Here is an 18,332-nt window from a genome sequence, read left to right on the forward strand (position 1 = left end):
CTGCTATGTATTTGCAATATATGGGAAGCATATAAAGATATAAAACATAACAAGTGGGTTCGGGAAATGTAAGTCTGAGAGTAGTTCCTACACAGCAAAAAAAATCTGTATTTCCTTTTTTTTTAAAAAAAAAGAAAATTCTCGTGTCCTTTCAATTGTCTCCCCTCATTTTCTGAAGGAGCTGACTCAGGCTGGGGTCTGGGTGGCCTCCAGTACCTCATCCAACTGGCCATTCTCATATGTTAGCCTGGAAGTTGGCAATCTATTCCAACCATGAAGAAATCACAACCAAGCTCCGTTTTGTCTTCCCTGATATCCACACAAGTGCACTTTCTACCTGAAACTGAAACTTCCTACCTAATCCTCTCCACCTCTCTACCTCTCTTTCCTACCTCTTTGACCAAGCTTTTGGTCACCTGTGCTAATTTCTACTTATGTGGCTCAATGTCAAAATCTTTTAGGTATCTCATACTACTCCTATGAAGCACCTTGGGACGTTTCACTACCTTAAAGGCACTATATAAATACAAGCTGTTGTTTTTTTTGCTGTTGAAATGCAGACCTTTCCGCTGTGCATAGCTCAGTTCTATAATGGGCAGCAAATATGTGAATTGGGGCCAAGTGCAAGTTGAAAACACTGCATTTTCATAACTGTAGGGTGAATGTGGGACAACATAGAACACTGCTTCGAAGCTGCAATGTACTGTGCTATGGTAAGGTAGGATTCTTCACAAGCTCAGTTCCTGATCTTGCACCATTCCACCACGGGGAAGTTCTGGACGTATGTCGTGCATTTCCCAGATAGAGGGAAATTCTTTTGGTGAAGCTCAGACTTGTGTACGTACTTTTTTGTCGGTATAAATTACACAGGATTTTTAATTAATTCTTTGTTTTCTTCAGATTTGAAAGAATGGTTTGTGCTGCATCCAGTTGGTGCCAAAGTGTGGTTATGATCTGCTACCTTGCAAGAGTGGTACGGTGCCTGAATCCTGATGATCCTAATGTGTGCAGCCACTGGGAAAGGTAAACCCAATAACTGAGACTTCCTTTCATTTATACATTTTGTGTTGTGTTTATATTTTTTATTCACAAAATTAAAGAATTTTGATGCTTTAATTGGTACAGTTGCTGGTAGAAACATTAATATTCAAATTAAATACTGTTTTCCAAAATTGGGGAGGGGCAATTCTGCCTGATCATCATCTTTAACATTTTTGAGGAAGTGACCTTCCAAGTTGATAGTGAGAATCCCTGTAATGTATATACCGATTTCCAATATCATCATCATCATAGGCAGTCCCTCAGAATCGAGAAAGACTTGCGTCCACTCCTGAAGTGAGTTTTTTGGTGGCTGAACAGTCCAATACAAGAGCCACAGGTGGGACAGATAGTTGTTGAGAGAAGGGGTGGGTGGGACTGGCTTGCCGCACGCTCTTTTCGCTGCCTGCGCTTGATTTCTGCATGCTCTCGGCGATGAGACTCAAGGTGCTCAGCGCCCTCTCGGATGCACTTTCTCCACTTAGGGCGGTCTTTGGCCAGGGACTCCCAGATGTCAATGGGGATGTCGCACTTTATCAGGGAGGCTTTGAGGGTATCCTTGTAACGTTTCCGCTGCCCACCTTTGGCTCATTTGTCGTGAAAGAGCTCCGCATAGAGCACTTGCTTTGGGAGTCTCGTGTCTGGTATGCGAACTATGTGGCCTGCCCAGCGGAGCTGATCGAGTGTGGTCAGTGCTTCAATGCTGGGGATATTAGCCTGGACGAGGACGCTGATGTTGGTGCGCCTGTCCTCCCAGGGGATTTGTAGAATCTTGCGGAGACATCGTTGGTGACATTTCTCCAGCGACTTGCGGTGTCAACTGTACATGGTCCATGTCCCTGAACCATACAGGAGGGCGGGTATTACTACAGCCCTGTAGACCATGAGCTTGGTGGCAATTTTGAGGGCCTGGTCTTTTCCTCAGACGGTTGAAGGCTGCACTGGCGCACGGGAGGCGGTGTTGGATCTTGTCCTCTATGCCTGCTCTTGTTGATAGGAGGCTCCCGAGATATGTGAAGTGGTCCACGCCGTGGATCTTGATGGGTGGCAGTGCTGTGCGGCGAGGACAGGCTGGTGGAGGACCTTTGTTTTACGGATGTTTAGCGTAAGGCCCATGCTTTCGCACGCCTCAGTAAAAACATCGAGTATGGTCTGGAATTCAGCCTCTGTATGTACGCAGACATTGTCCGCATACTGTAGCTCGACGACAGAGGAAGGATTTGGTCTTAGACCTGGCCTGGAGGTGACGTAGGTTAAACAGCTTCCTGCTGGTTCTGTAGTTTAGTTCCACTCCAGCGGGGGGCTTGTTGACTGTGAGGTGGAGCATGGTGGCGAGAAAGATTGAGAAGAGGGTTGGGGCGATGATGCAGCACTGTTTGACCCCGGTCCGGACGTGGATTGAGTCTGTGATGGATCCGGTGGTAAGGATCACGGCCTGCATGTCGTCGTGGAGCAGGCAGAGGATGGTGACGAACTTTTGGGGGCATCCGAAATGGAGGAGGGCGCTCCATAGACCCTCGCAGTTGACAGCGTCAAAGGCCTTTGTAAAGTCGAAGAAGGCTATGTCTAAGGGCTGGCGCTGCTCCCTGAATTTTTCCTGTAGCTGTCGCGCTGCAAAAATCATGTCCGTTGTGCCTTGTAGGGGACGAAATCCACACTGTGACTCTGGGAGGAGCTGTTCGGCCACGACTTTCAATAAAGCTTCTGATAAGAAGTGAATTTGGAGCACTACCCCCAGCAAGGTGTCAATTTAAGAAGAGAAGAGAGAAGGGAAGAACATTTATAGTTTTAAACTAAAATTATGTGACATTAAGATTCCTGTCTACAATCATCTGTGCTCGGTATACAAAATAAGACACAATTTGTATTTTATTCAAATATGGGTCACCTTAGTTTATTTTCCTATTTCTACTACATGCCGAGATAATTTTGATTGCCACCTTATCACAGCTCACTTAATAGAATGATCAATTATCCAGTTTTGACAACACACCTGCATTTGGCAAGAGGCCGAACACATGATATCCCTCTCCTGCCTTGTGTAAAACAGGCATGGACTATGTCAGTAATTTGGTACTTTTGGTTTTCCTCACTCACCAGCAAATGCTACAATAACCTCCATCACGTTCTTTATGATTTATTTGCTCGATTCAGTTTGTTACTTTTTGTCATGGATGTATGCTTGGTTTACTAGCCACCAGGTGGCGCCACTGTTGGAGGTCACTGGGTTGTGCGCACGTGTGTGCGGCCCAGGTATAAAAGGCCAGCCATCTTGTAATGTAATCACTTTGGGCCCTAATAAAGTAGAGCCAGGTTTGTACCTGTTCGCAGTTTACAGTATTCAGTCTATTGAGTTACTGCATAAACAACATTTGGCGACGAGGTAACAAGAACCTTTGCATGCAAAAATGAGCACAATTGGAATTCTGGAGCGATTCGTGGAGGGAGAAGGTTGGGCAGACTTTGTAGCCCACTTGAACCAGTACTTCGTGGCCAACAAAATGGAGAAAGAGGCAGACGCAGTTCAGCACCGGGCGGCCCTCCTCACGGTTTGGGGTCTGAAAATCTATGGACTCATAAAGAATCTCCTCTCGCCCTTAAGTCAAACGGACAAGGACTATGAAACATTGTGTGCTTTGGTACGTGACCATCCCAAACCAGATGAAGGCATCATCATTTCAAGATATCGATTCTAGACGCACGTTCGTTCTGAGGGCCAGGATGTATCGGAATTCGTTGCCGACCTAAGATGTCTAGCTGGACCGTGTAAGTTCAAAACTACGTTGGCAGACATGCTGCGGGACATCTTTGTAATCGGCTTCAACCAGAGGTGATCCTGCGTAAGCTACTGGCGGCGGAGACGCTGGATTTGAGCAAGGCCATCACGATTGCCCAATCATGCATGACGACGGACAAAAGCTTAAAGCAGATATCATTGAAAAATCGGAACTCGGCAAGTACTGTAAACAAAATAGTATTGTCATATGGCAGGGCCTACCCGACTGCGTACGCGAAACCTGTGGCTACTCAAAGTCAACCAATGGGAATGAATCCGATATCACCGTGTTGGCGTTGTGGGGGAAATCATCGGCATCATCAGTGTCGGTTTAAACAGTATATTTGTAAAGGCTGTTCGAGAGTGGGGCACCTCCAGTGCATGTGTCCGCAACTGAGCAAGCGTGTTGCGACACACCACGTGAAGGATGATGACCAGTCTAGCGCATATCCGGATATGCAATCCGAGATATCAGAGGAGGAAGTGTATGGACTGTATTCGTTCCTAACAAAGAGCCAACCAATAATGATTAATGTAAAACTTAATGGTGTGCCGGTATTGATGGAATTGGACACGGGTGCGAGTCAATCAATAATGAGCCAGAGGACATTTGACAGGCTGTGGGATACTAAGGCTGTGAGGCCTAAGCTGAGTCCAGTCAATGCCAAGTTACGTATGTACACTAAAGAACTCATAATGGTGATTGGCAGTGCAGTAATCAAGGTGTCGTATGATGGTGCGGTTCACAATTTACCGTTATGGATTGTTCCAGGCAATGGTTCAACGCTGTTCGGCAGGAACGTGATAGAAAAAATCAAATGGAACTGGAACGAGATCAAAGCATTGTCGTCGGAGGAGGATACTCCATGTGCTCAAGTGCTGAGCAAGTTCCCCTCGCTGTTTGAACCAGGCATCGGCAATTTCACGGGAGCCAAGGTGCAGATCCACGTGGACTCAGATGCAAGACCCGTCCATCATAAAGCTTGGGCAGTTCCGTACATGATGAGGGAGAAGGTCGAAATTAGACTGGACAGACTCCAGCGTGAAGGGATCATATCACCGGTCGAATTTAACGAATGGGCCAGCCCCATTGTTCCCGTGTTGAAAAGTGATGGCAATGTCAGGATTTGTGGAGATTACAAGGTTACAATCAACCGAGTTTCGAAACCGGATCAATACCCGTTACCGAAGGCTGATGACCTGTTTGCAGTGCTAGCCAGGGGGAAATCGTTCACACAACTGGATCTGATGTTGGCCTACATGACACAGGAACTGGTTGACACATTGAAGAAACGTCGAGTGTATCAACACGCATAAAGGACTGTTTATCTACAACAGGTGCCCTTTTGGAATTCGCTCGGCTGCAGCCATATTTCAGAGGAACAAGGAGAGTCTACTGAAGTCTGTCCCCAGAACCATCATGTTCCAAGATAACATACTGGTCACAGGTCGTGACCCCGCCGAACATCTGAACAACCTGGAAGAGGTTTTATATCGTCTAGACAAAGTGGGACTCAGACTGAAACGCTCGATGTGTGTCTTCATGGTACCGGAAGTCGAATTCCTGGGGAGGAAAATTGCTGCTGACGGTATCAGGCCTACGGACTCGAAAACCAAGGTCATCAAAAATGCACCCAAGTCTCAGAATGTGACGGAGCTGCGTTCGTTCCTTGGTCTACTCAACTACTTCGATAATTTCTTACCTAGATTGAGCACCTTATTAGAGCCATGGCACATGCCGCTGAGAAAAGGCGACAACTGGGTTTGGGGTGTGTCTCAAAATAGAGCTTTTGAGAAAGCTACTAATCTGCTTTGCTCTAACAAGCTGCTGGTACATTATGATCCGTGTAAGCATCTAGTATTGACCTGTGATGCTTCATCGTATGGAGTTGGTGCGTGCTCCAACAAGCTAATGAGTCGGGCAAATTACAACCTGTTGCATGTGCTTCAAAAAGTTTGTCAAAGGCTACAGCATGGTAGAGAAAGAAGCACTAGCCTGTGTGTATGGGGTTAAAAAGATGCATCAGTATCTGTTTGGTCTTCGGTTTGAACTGGAATCAGATCACAATCCACTCAGTTCATTGTTTTCGGAAAACAAAGGTATCAATACCAATGCATCGCCCCGCATCCAGAGGTGGGCGCTGACATTATCTGCCTATGATTATGTCATTCGCCTTAGACCTGGCACTGAGAATTGTGCCGATGCATTGAGCGGTCTGCCGTTGCCCACACCGGAGGTGGAAATGCCACAACCGGCAGACCTACTGTTAGTCATGGATGCTTTTGAAAGTGAAGGCACCCCTGTCACGGCCCAACAAGTTAAGACCTGGACCAGCCAGGATCCGATATTATCGGTTGTGAAACGTATCCTTAGTGGTGATTGGTCTGCCATACCCAAGCAAATGTGTGAGGAGACCAAACCTTACATCCGTCGCAAAGATGAACTATCCATTCAATCAGATTGTATACTGTGGGGTAATCGTGTTGTTATGCCCAAGAAAGGCAGAGAGAAATTTGTGCATGATCTACATAGCACGCATCCCGGTATTGTCATGATGAAAGCCATTGCCAGGTTTCATGTATGGTGTCCTGGAATTGACTCTGATCTGGAATCATGTGTGCATCAGTGCAATACTTGCATGCAGCTTAGTAAAGCACCAGCGGAATCGCCGCTGAGTCTGTGGTTGTGGCCATCTAAACCATCGTCCAAGATCCACATCGACTTTTCAGGTCCCTTCCTGGGAAAGATGTTCTTAGTTGTGGTGGATGCTTATTCCAAGTGGATAGAGTGTACAATCATGTCATCCAGCACATCCACAGCTACCATTGAGAGCCTTTGTGTCATGTTTGCTGCACATGGTCTGCCTGACATCGTTGTAAGTGACAACAGATCTTGCTTCACCAGTATGGAGTTTCAAGAGTTCATGAAACTCAATGGTATCAAACATGTGAGGTCAGCACTATTCAAACCCGCATCCAATGGACAAGCTGAGCTTGCGGTCCAAACCATCAAGCAGAGTATGAAACGTGTAACTCAAGGCTCACTGCAAATTCGCTTGTCATGCATATTGCTTAGTTACAGGACAAGACCTCGTACGCTTACCAGGGTCTACCCTGCTAAACTATTGATGAAGAGAGTTCTCAAGACCAGGCTTTCTTGTCCACCCTGACTTGAATAATCGTGTCGAATGCAGACATCAAAGCCAGCAAGGGTATCATGATCGCGCTACTGTGTCACGCGACATTTCTATCAATGATCCTGTGAATGTACTGAATTATGGTCAAGGTCTCAAATGGATCGCCGGTATTGTTATGGCCAAGGAGGGTACCAGAGTGTTTATCGTTAAGCTCAAGAATGGGCAGACATGCAGGAAACATGTTGATCAGATAAAGCTGCGACATATGGATGAACCGGACAGTCTGAGGAAGACACAATCAGTGACCAACCAATCTACCCTCAGTCATCAGCGGACTCCGCTGTCATCAATGAATCTGGACTTTCAATCACTAACACGGTCAATGAATCTGGACTTTCAATCCCTGACGTGGTCATTGCCACTCCCATCAGATCGGCTACCCAGCCCCCAGTCATAACAGACTCAGAACGCTCGCCCAAGGCTGGAGTTGAACTGAGACGTTCAACTCGGGAGCGGAAAGCCCCAGACTGTCTCAATTTGTAAAAAGGCTGTTACTAATAAATTAAAGAGGGATATTGTCATGTCTGTATGCTTGGATTTACTAGCCAACAGATGGCGCCACTGTTGGAGGTCATTGGGCTGTGCGCACGTGTGTGGGCCCAGGTATAAAAGGCCAGCCCTCTTGTAATGTAATCACTTTGGGCCCTAATAAAGTAGAGTCAGGTTTGTACCTGTTCGGAGTTTATAGTATTCAGTCTTATTGAGTTATTGCATACACAACACTTTTAATTTATATTTTTCTGCAAAGCATTTCCTCAGTTATATGGGCAGTAACTGAAAATCTCACTCTGTTAGCCAGGAAATACATTACTGCAGCCCAAATTCTTGTTTTATTCCACAATGGTGGATGAGAAGAAGCCTTAAACAATCTTTTACCTGAAGATGTAATGTATAAATGTAAGCTGTAATATTCATTATTAACAAAGGTGGGCAATCACCTCTTGGAGTGATTGTATTAAGTTCAAAACTAACAGGAGGTAAACATGTATCTAATCAAGTTCTTATTACTAACAGGATCACATTATTATTAGGGCATGCTACAATTTTGTCTGTGGGATTAGCTAGAAATTCCAATCAAGCTAAAAGCTGTATTCTGATATTGTGACTATAAAAGTTACTTGCAAAAGGAGAGGAAAAATAGCTGTTCAAACTCTTCTTAAAGACTATAAATAAGAACATGCAAAGCACGATGCATACTGTTATAAAATTATTTTTTTCTAGGTAGTTTTAAAATAAGCTTGTTTAAGCAGCAATAAATGAATTATTGGAGTGTTTCTGGAGGTTAATCAAGCCTTCCTACTTTTTTTTAAAAAAAGCACTTGCAAACCAAAAGCACAAACACAAAGTATTGATTGAGCGAATTGGTATGAGCACAACATTCCAATCAAGAGAAAAGCCAGATTAAATACTGGTATTGATTTCCTGTATATCACATGATGACTCTGTCACGTAGATGTTAATAAATCACATTGCAATGGGAGTCTGCAGCAAATGTCCTTTATTGCCCTTTGGGATTAAATGTTGATTATTAAACAGTTATGACAATCTGTCTAATTTCCTCAAAGAAATATCCGATTCAAACAACAACTTGTACTTAATATAATAGCACTTCAATATAATAAAATGGGAATTTCATCCTTAGGAATCAAATGACTTATAGAAGTAGATAGTGCAACACATTGCAATTGAAGAATGTTGTGTCATAGAGTGGTAAATACAGGCTTGCGTCCATGATTCCTGATCTCAGACATGACTCCGAAGAAATAGAATAGAGAACAGACGTTTCCTCCACGGGACAATAGTAGAATTTGAATGATATTGATCCTCGATGAATTGGCAGAGGCCTCAGATCACGGGTCTTATTTTGCTGCACCCCCCCCTTGCCTGGTCACTTGACAGACAGGATCATAGAATCATACAGCACAGAAGGGGGCCATTCGGCTCACTGTGCCCGTGCCGGCTCTTGGAAGGAATTATCTAATTTATTCCCACACACCAGCTTTTTCCCTATAACCGTGCAAATTAGTTATTTTCAAGTACATGTCCAATTGCCTTTTGAAAGTTCCTATGGGATCTGATTCCACCACTCTTTCAGGTAGCGCATTCCAGATCGTAACAGCCCTCTGTTGTTCAGAGTGCACCTAAAGTAGACTACCTGCTCAGGCCTCGGCACAACCAAATTTGACGGGCCGATTCAGCAGCATGGACTGGTTGCACCATTGGCTGGCAGGGTCTTGCACTGGGAACTGGAGTCAGAAACAGAAGTCAGGAGGCTTCGCCTCAGATGCTTTGATCCAAGGGGTTCACAGCTTCAAAACCCACCATTCGCTGTTTTGGACAACCTTGCAGCTTGGTACCCTGTGGTTGCAGGAAGTGGAAAGTGAGGCAAGAGGGCTGAAGAACCTCCTCACCTCCCTCATTTCTTGCGCCAATTTGGAGAAGCTCTGCAAATCCCACAGCAACACAAAACAGGGTGGAAACCTGGCATCACTTGTTCCTATTGCCTGTCCTGGAGTGGGCAATCCTGGCAGAAAATTTGACTGCTTGGTCTCCAGTCATCATTCTCAACAGGGGAAATCCACAGTATCATCAGAACATCTACATGAAGTGGATTGGCTGGTAAAATTAAAATGAATGAGTGAATAATCATAAGGAGTGCGCCTGCAATTCCTTGATATGCACTCCCGATGGGGAAAACTTTGCCCCATGAGGGCATATTTGTAAATTTGTCCCAGTCATGTAGAGCCACAAACACAAGTGCTGACATGCTGGGATGCTAAATTCATTGGTGCATCAAACAGCAGGTCATTACTTCTATGCATGATACCATGGAATGGTAGGACATGGTTTGTGCCGGTGATTGTCCCACACTAGAGCTCCTGCTTGCAGCAATTGCTGAGTGGAGTCAGGCATTTAACTAAGGGCCGGTAAGAGAAAGTAGAAAGAGTGAATAACCTGCGAGAAACTCTTTCATCATTGCAATGTCTGGGCTATGGATCAGCACCGGCAGATTCTGAAAAAGGGTTATCTTTCCTTCGTCTTGACCAGGGAATCATGGATGCATATCACACATCATAGAATCATAGAAATTTATAGCACGGGAGGAGGCCATTTCAGCTCACCGTGTCCGCGCCAGTCTCTTATAGGAGAGAAATAACTCAAAATGGGAGCATAGATAAATATTAGAAACAAAAGGCACAATACAAATACAGAAATTTTACCCAGAGAACTTGCATTGATGAAAGAGTATTTTTAATTTGACTTTATTTCAGAATATTTCAAATCAGCAGGTTCATCGATTGAAACATTTTGCTGTACCCTGAACTGTGATAAAAAAACAACGAGCTCAATTTGTTTTTTTATATAATCGCAGCAAATTCCTGACATGGATGAATGCCCATAAATCTTTGAACCAAACTGGAAACCAATATTGTCATGGATTTCAGGACTTTATTTACTAGTGGTAATCAGCATGTTATGTAAACCCACGTTCTTTGACAGAGTGATTTAGTAAACAAAAACTGTGTTGCTATTAATATTTTAAATGATCAATATCTGGCTTTGTGGTCAATGATATTTTTGTATTTTCTTCCCCTTTTCCATTCTGATTATCAGAACACTCATGCATTAAATTTGTTTACTGTGTTTTGTTTTCTCAGCTACGCTGTCACTGTTCAGGAATCCTATGCCCACCCCTTCGACCAAGTCTACTACACGCGATGCACTGATATTCTCAATTGGTTTAAATGTACCAGACACAGGTTGGTCTGAAATAGAGCAAATATATCATATAGAACAATGATTAATTGCTCAGTAAGGATTTAATTGTCTATCAATTATATGGAGTTTCTTGGCTGTTCACAGCTACCGTGACACCTGTTGCTGAGGTTTAAAAATTGAGAGGAACTATAATAATTCATCACAGCATATACTCTTTTTAAAAAAAAAAATAGTGGTTACATAGGGACAACCCCAGGTAGTAACCTCATCGACTGGCTCAGATAATGGTTATAAATCAGGAGAGCATTGCTGTGATGTCATCTATATCTCTTGATAAAATTACTCCTTAATAATAGTTCCCAGATATCTGTTGTTCTCTACAAACTATCTCAAATTCTGGGCCAAATTGCAGCCGTGTAATTACTGCAAAATATCCATTATTCTACACACAAAATGTATATAGTTTATATGTATCATCCGCTGCTAAAACCCTCATCCGTGTATTTGTTACCTCTAGGCGATGATTCCATAGTATTCCTGGCTGGCCTCCTACATTCTACCCTACGTTAACTTGAGGTCATCCAAAACTTAGTTGCCCGTGTCCTAACTCTCGCACCAAGTCCTGTTCACCCATCATCCCTGTGCTCGCTGACCTCATTGGCTTCCGGTTAAGCATCGCCTCGATTTCAAAATTCTCATCCTTATTTTCAAATCCCTCCATGGCCTCGCCCCTCCCTTTCTCTGTAGTCTCCTGCAGCCCCACAAGCCCCCGAGATGTCTGCACTCCTCTAATTCTGCGCTCCTCTAATTCTGCCCTCTTGAGCATCCCTGATTATAATCGCTCAACCATTCGCGGACGTGCCTTCTGTTGCCTAGGCCCGACATTCTGGAATTCCCTGCCTAAACCTCTCCGCTTCTCTACATGTCTCTCCTCCTTTAAGATGCTCCTTAAAACCTTTGATCAAGCTTTTGGTCACCTGCCCTAATTTCTCCTTATGCCGCTCGGTGTCCAATTTTTTGTTGTCTGTTACTCATGTAAAGTGCCTTGCGATGTTTTACTGCGTTAAAGGCGCTATATAAATACAAGTTGTTGTTGTATATTACTGCCTTGTAGTCATCTCTGAATAAACCATATTATTTAAGTATTATCTAGTATTAATTTGTTTCTCAGTAATCCTCTGCTAAAAAAAGTCAAGATATTATAATGCCAGTTACATGACATCATAGCTTAGAAATTGCTGCCAGTGAAAATGCTTTCATTGTCAGCGACATGTTCTTTCTGGACCCTAATCCAGTTTGGGTCCGTTTCCTTCATTGTGTACTGTCTTGTACCGTAAGCAGAGAAGTCGTCATGAATTGTTGGAAATTGAAAGAACACATCCAAAGACAGACCTAACCTGCAGCCTCTCCAGCAGCTGACTAATTGCCGCAGTAATTTCAATGTGTAGATTTATTTTGCTTGTATAATAAATTAGCTTCATTATTTTAATGCTACCATGTGCTCTTTTAATAATGATGTGTATATATAAAGGATATATCAGATCTACTGTTTGAATAGAAGTGCACTTAGATGAGAGGAAACTGGTCTGTTGATTGTACCATTTCTGAAGATTTCACCACAAAATTTTAGCAGAATTTGCAAATAATTCTGCAGACATCCAAGTGTGTTTTCCATTAGCTGTTAGAATGTTTAAAAAGTATATATTGGTTCGTGGACTTTCTAAAAGCTTGTTACATAAAACTATTAGAATTGTGAGTTACACAAAGCTATAGACACCAGAAATTTCACAAATAAATATTTTATTACAGAATCAGCTACAAAACTGCTTATCGTCGAGGCCTAAGAACAATGTACAGGAGAAGATCACAGTGCTGTCCTGGATACTACGAAAGTGAAGATTTCTGTATCCGTAAGTGTTGACTTTCAATTAGGCCTACATTGATGGACCGTTTCTCACTTACCCTACGATGTTTTATTTCTTTCTCTGCTGAAAGAATGCTTGCTTTGCAATGAATCATTGGTATAAACCTGTTTTCTTCCACACTGCACCAGTACTATATTTCAAAAGTGTACAGTCCATCTATCAATATGTTTTTGAAATTATTATTGTCAGCCTACTGTTGGTTTGTTTCAGTCTTTTTATGTTTTTCAATTGGTCTGTCCCTCCCTCTCCATTTCTCTTGAAATGTGGTAACCACACTTGCACACAGTAGCCCAAGTGCAGTCTAACCAATGCATTGTAAAATGCTTAGCATAGCCTCTGTGCACCTATACCACTGGCTATGTATCCCAACATTTGCTTCTCCACATTGTCTCGACATTGTATGTGGTGAGCCAAAAGTTATTTCCAGGTCCTTTCTAATTTCCCAGTGGTAATTCTATTCACCTCATTTTATACCTGTCATTCTTTTTCTCCCAATTTGCAATACTTTACATTTGTCAATATTCAATTTCATTTGTCATGTCTTTGCCCAATTGCAATTGATCTAATCACTCTGCAAATTGTTTACTGCATCTCCCATTCCTGCTGTTCTCCCTTATTTTAGGCTTAAGCTTACAATCATTTTTTGCATTCAGTCCTTTTAAGAACTAAAGGCATCTAAGCACTAATTGTAGGCAGTACTTTACTCAGCACTTTCCTCAGTCTGACACTAGCTCTCACAATTACTAAGTTCCCTTTTTAAAAATCAACTTTTTGCCCAGTCCTGCATTTTACCTTTGATTCCCATGATTTTTAAAGTTTTATTAATAATCTCTCCTGTGGCACCTTGCCAGTTGTGAGGACTGTTGATTTATTTTTAAGAATTAAAATGTTATGAGAAGTAGTGTAAGGTTGGTAAGGTAAAAAGAAACATAAATCAGATACTTTGAGACACAGAAAGAGGCAGATAGAGAAAAAGAGTTCAGGTGTGTTCAGGCATACAGAGAGAGAGGGAGCCACATAAAAGATGTGAGACAGAGGGAAAGAGAAACTTACAAGGATAAGATCTTGCAAGATTACATCCCAATGTTGGGCCCAGGCCTTCAGCCACGATATATCAGAAAATCGCAGGCAACATACATACCCATGATATTCTGAAATGTACTGGCTGCGTGCGAGGCTCCATTGGTGGCGTGAGGCCTCACAAGATTTACCCTACAGTGACAGCTTGGCTCTGTTGGTAGTTGCACTCGCCTTTGATTCAGGAAGTCGTGGGTTCAAGCCCCATATAATCTAGGCTGACACTGTAGTTCAGTACTGAGGCGTGCTGCAGTGTTGGAAGTGTCATCTTATGGATGAGACATTAAACTGAGGCCTTGTCTGGCTGCTGAAGGGGACATAATAGACCCCTTGACAGTATTTGAAGAAGAGAAGGGAGTTTTCTTGGTGTCTTGCTCAATATTCATCCCCCAACCACCACCACCATCATTTTCTGGTTGTAAGAACTTAATGAGTTCAGTTTTAACTTACTGAAATTGGAGTAAACTGGGTCAGTAGATTACCGCCCCATTAATGCTGACGATCAGCCAGATGTCGAAGTGCCTGCCTGTTTCAGGCGGTAGGACCCGGTTAATATCCCGATTGCCATTTTAGGATAGAAACTGATCGGAGCGATGCTGTACAGGAGTACTCTTCCGGGCACCACTGTAATTGGGTCTGGGCTTACCCCCCACCAGCAAATACGACCAATCCCCAGGATGTACCTTGCTGGTGGCCTCTGGGCTGCCCGATTTTGCAGCAGCCTGAATCCGGCAAGCATCATCGGGCCACCCATTGGGTACCTGTCACTCGCCGGATCTATTTAACTGCCAGAGCGGGCCTGAAAATAGCCCCAGCCTGCTCGCTGGCGGAACGGGCGAGCTGCCAGCGAACTCTGCTGGCCAACCACCCAAAAGTTAAAATCAAACCCAATGCATGCAAATTAGCTGCTACATTTGCCTACGTAACAACAGTGACTACAATTTTTAAAAGTAGTTCATTGGATGTGAAGTACTTGGGGACATCCTGAGGATGTGATAAAGTACTAAATCAATGCAAGTTCCTTTTTGTAACTGGAGGAGGGAGAATAAAACAAAAGTTGATTTTATGAATTTGCGCTCCCAGCACAGAACCTCAATCCATCAATCTACTGTAATGAGAAAAAGAATCAGAGATAAGCAGAGAGATACAGAGATGAAGAGAAAGAACATGTGATAGCCATAGAGAGAAAGAGGGAGGCAGATAGAATCAGAGTGAGAGAAAAGCAGACAATTTTAGGATAGTAGAGAAGTAATATTTTTAACAGCAATACATCAGGAGATGAATGAGTTAATTAAAATTGATCAAAATGATTTATTAATAAATTATATCTATATTGTAATGTATTAAACTAATGGTGAATGGCTCTTGATTTTACCATTCTTTTGAAACCAAATTTGTGTTAGTGCAATCCCCACTGCAGCAATATTAATGTCAAAAGTGCAATATAATGACGAAACCACAAGTGAGTCATATGGATGCCACTTAATTATGTTCACAGTTAAAAGAGATTGCTGTCCAAAGTACTCAATACCTGTCTTAACCTTTGATCTTAATCACATCAAAATGTTCAAAGGCTTCCAGATTTTTGTAAATACCTTCCCCCCCTGCCATTTCACGATGCTCGGTATTAATTCAAGGGAAGTAAATATTTAAGGCCGAGCATTTGATGTCAGGGTTCAGCTAAGTGTGGCTTTAGGGATGTATGTACCTGTCAGTTTACTTTGTGCAACAAAAATGCATCTCCCTTTTTTAAAAAGAATAGTGTTTTATGAGTTAGTAAGTGGAAAGATAAACTTGTCTTTCTGTTTTACAATGAACTGTCGAACAACCACAAGAGCTATTTTTTTCTTAATCTCTACTTCCTTATATCAAATGGTTTTTATGGAGTTCTGACAGATAGCAGTGTGTTTTTGATGGTGAAATGAAGGTCATTGCAGAACTTTGCATTTTATACTGAGCATCAGCAATGCAATAGTTGCTCCAATACTTCACTACTAAATGAAGCTGGGTTATTGTTGGTCCTATGTTGTGACTAAGACTTTATAGCTTGCATAACAGAAACAGGGGGCGAAATTCCCCAGCGCCCCAATTGGGGCCGATAATCAACTCGGCGCGGGATTTCTTGCGCCCGACGTGGAAGTCCCACTCCGGCCACGAAATTGCGGTTACCGCCCCTCACAGGAAGTGGAGGGCTGCTGGGGCACGTTTGTCAGCAGTACGCAGCTACTCCGCGTAGCGCTGACGCGTTTCAACACCCCTCCCCTTCGGTTAAGGGCGGTTAAGGCTGCGCATTCTGTTGGGCCTCTGATGGCCTCCATTGGGCCGCCAGGACGGCGTGGTGCTGAGGCCACAGCCCGGCACCCAAAACGGAGTGCCGGGCTGCACAATGGACCACACAAGGGAGGAAGAAGTCAGGCCGACCGGTGAGTCAGTCAAGCCGGCAAGGTGGCAGCACGGGGTTTAACTTCTGCTCCGCGGTGGATGTCAGCCCGGTTCGCAACCTGCGAGGCTAGGGCTGACAACGCTCCCGGCACCCTCCGAGTGCTGGCTAATTTCTGTCACAGGGTGGAAAGGGGTCGCTGCGCGGCGCTGAGTGGTCGTTGCGTATGATGATGTCGTCATCGCTGGTTGTGCAGCTCTACTCTGCGTAATTGATAAAAATGAACATTATGGGGGAGAAATTTACATGGTTGGCGCCTCCTGTTAGTGCCCATCGGCCGCAAATGATCTCTCACCCGGGGACTAGGGGTGGGGGATGCCGATACTGCCTCCTGTGAAATTGCGCAGGGGTTAGCAGAAGTACAAAGTACAAAACTCCACTCCCGCCAGTAGCGCCCCAGGCCACTGCGCTGGCGATGATGACGCCATCTCCGTGCACAGCGACCCGTTTTCACCCTGCAGCGGAAGGTGGGTAGCTCCCCGTGAGTCCGTCGCGGACGATGCCAGCATCAGCCTCGTGGGTCGCAAACCGGGCCGCACTCTGCTCGCGGAGCGAAAAGTAAAGAGAAGGTGCATGGCACCATTTTTTTTCCTGGCCGGCTTACCAGTCCGGCCTTTCAAGGTGTATTTCACAGGGTCTGGGTCCAGCACGCTGAACATTTCAGCGTAAAACACTTACGAATTTAGCAGAGAGAGAGAGCCTGCTCCTGATTTGTGTGTGGGTTCGGGCTGCTGCTAAATTAGTCAGGCCTTATTTTAGGAGACCTGGCACCCTCCTGAAATGAACACAAGTCTGATTTCAATATTGAAAAGGGGGTGCTATGCCCATTTCTGGACCCGTTTTCTAAAAGTGTTTAATCTAGTCAGAGCTTGCACTGAGGCTTGACTGTACAGCAGCCTAACCAGCAGTCCTCCAAAGAAACTGGCCAATATGTTAACTTACCTTAATATGGTTAATATTCATAAAAACAGGTTAATATTCCTTGCTCGTGCTCGCCCGATCTTCTCGTTTGCCTTTTCCCTCCCTCCCTGGACTTACCTGAAATTCAAAGGGCCCAGACTAACGAGCTGTTTCGGGGCTCATTGGATTTAAAAGAATATAAGAAAATAAGAATTAGGAGCGGGAGTAGACCATGCGGCCCTTCGAGCCTGCTCCGCCATTCAATAAGATCATGGCTGATCTTCCACTTTCCTGCACTATTCCCATATCTCTTGGATGCCCTTAATATTCAAAAATCTATCGATCTCTGTCTTGAAAATGCTCAGCGACTCAGCATCCACAGCCCTCTGGGGTTGAGAATTCCAAAGATTTCTGAGTGAAGAAATTTCTCCTCATCTCAATTATTCCAATGAGACCCAGGGACAAATGCTTCTGGTTTGCGAGTCCAGCGCGCCAATCATTTTTTGCCCGTGATCAAGCTCCATTGACTTCAGGACTTCGGATGTCCATGCTGTAACTGAGCCTCTCTCACTGACCCAACAGTGCTCTTTGTACCAGCCTTGGAAAAACACACCTTACTGCACCAGTGTGATATTTTTACTCCTCACAAGATTAATCAGTTTATGTCAAATGATGCACAGTTTTGTACTGTTGACTTCATGCACACCAGTAACGGGATTATCTGCAACACGTTGTTTGGCATTTTACAGCAGTTAGAAAATTTTATACCTATTATACATTACATAGAGAATCATAAGGCAGTAAGATATGGTACAGAAAATATATACTGCCAATGCACAGAAAAATAAAAATTGATTATCCAACTTGGCTATAATTGCTGAGAGCAATAAATGGAAAGCCTGAATCAAAATATAATGCTTTGTCAGAGTTTGTGCATTATTCCCAGTTTTGTTGTATTTTTGCAGGAGTATCTGTTAAAAAAGGCCCACATAATCAGAATAAATACAGATAATAGGAATAAATAATGGGTTATATTTTCAAATTATTGCCTGGGTGTAAAACCAACATTGTGGATCGGCTGTGTGTTATGGAAACCGCACAATTTGTATTTCCATGGATTGGTCTTTCATTGGAACGTAGCACAATGAGAAATATACATCATCTGTAGTATGCTTGTGTGTATATGGCCCATCTGTAAATGTAAAGACTTATGGAATTTCCTGATGTCAAGTATTTTGAGCTCCTACCCCAACAAAGCA

At 43.7% G+C, this 18,332-nt stretch overlaps 1 protein-coding gene across 1 annotated transcript in view; it reads left to right on the top strand.

The window, feature by feature from the left end:
- The first annotated feature begins 915 nt into the window (after window positions 1–915).
- The window catches only part of megf11 (multiple EGF-like-domains 11), a 341,293-nt gene continuing 323,876 nt past the window's right edge, over window positions 916–18,332 (top strand). Inside the window, exons 1-3 of the mRNA XM_070859342.1 lie at window positions 916–1,023; window positions 10,671–10,772; window positions 12,541–12,641. Coding sequence (XP_070715443.1) covers window positions 950–1,023; window positions 10,671–10,772; window positions 12,541–12,641 — 277 coding nt within the window. The 5' untranslated portion in view covers window positions 916–949. The remainder of the gene's footprint in view (window positions 1,024–10,670; window positions 10,773–12,540; window positions 12,642–18,332) is intronic.

This window comes from Pristiophorus japonicus, chromosome 17 (assembly GCF_044704955.1).
Source record: "Pristiophorus japonicus isolate sPriJap1 chromosome 17, sPriJap1.hap1, whole genome shotgun sequence".
NCBI classification, from domain to species: Eukaryota; Metazoa; Chordata; class Chondrichthyes; family Pristiophoridae; genus Pristiophorus; species Pristiophorus japonicus.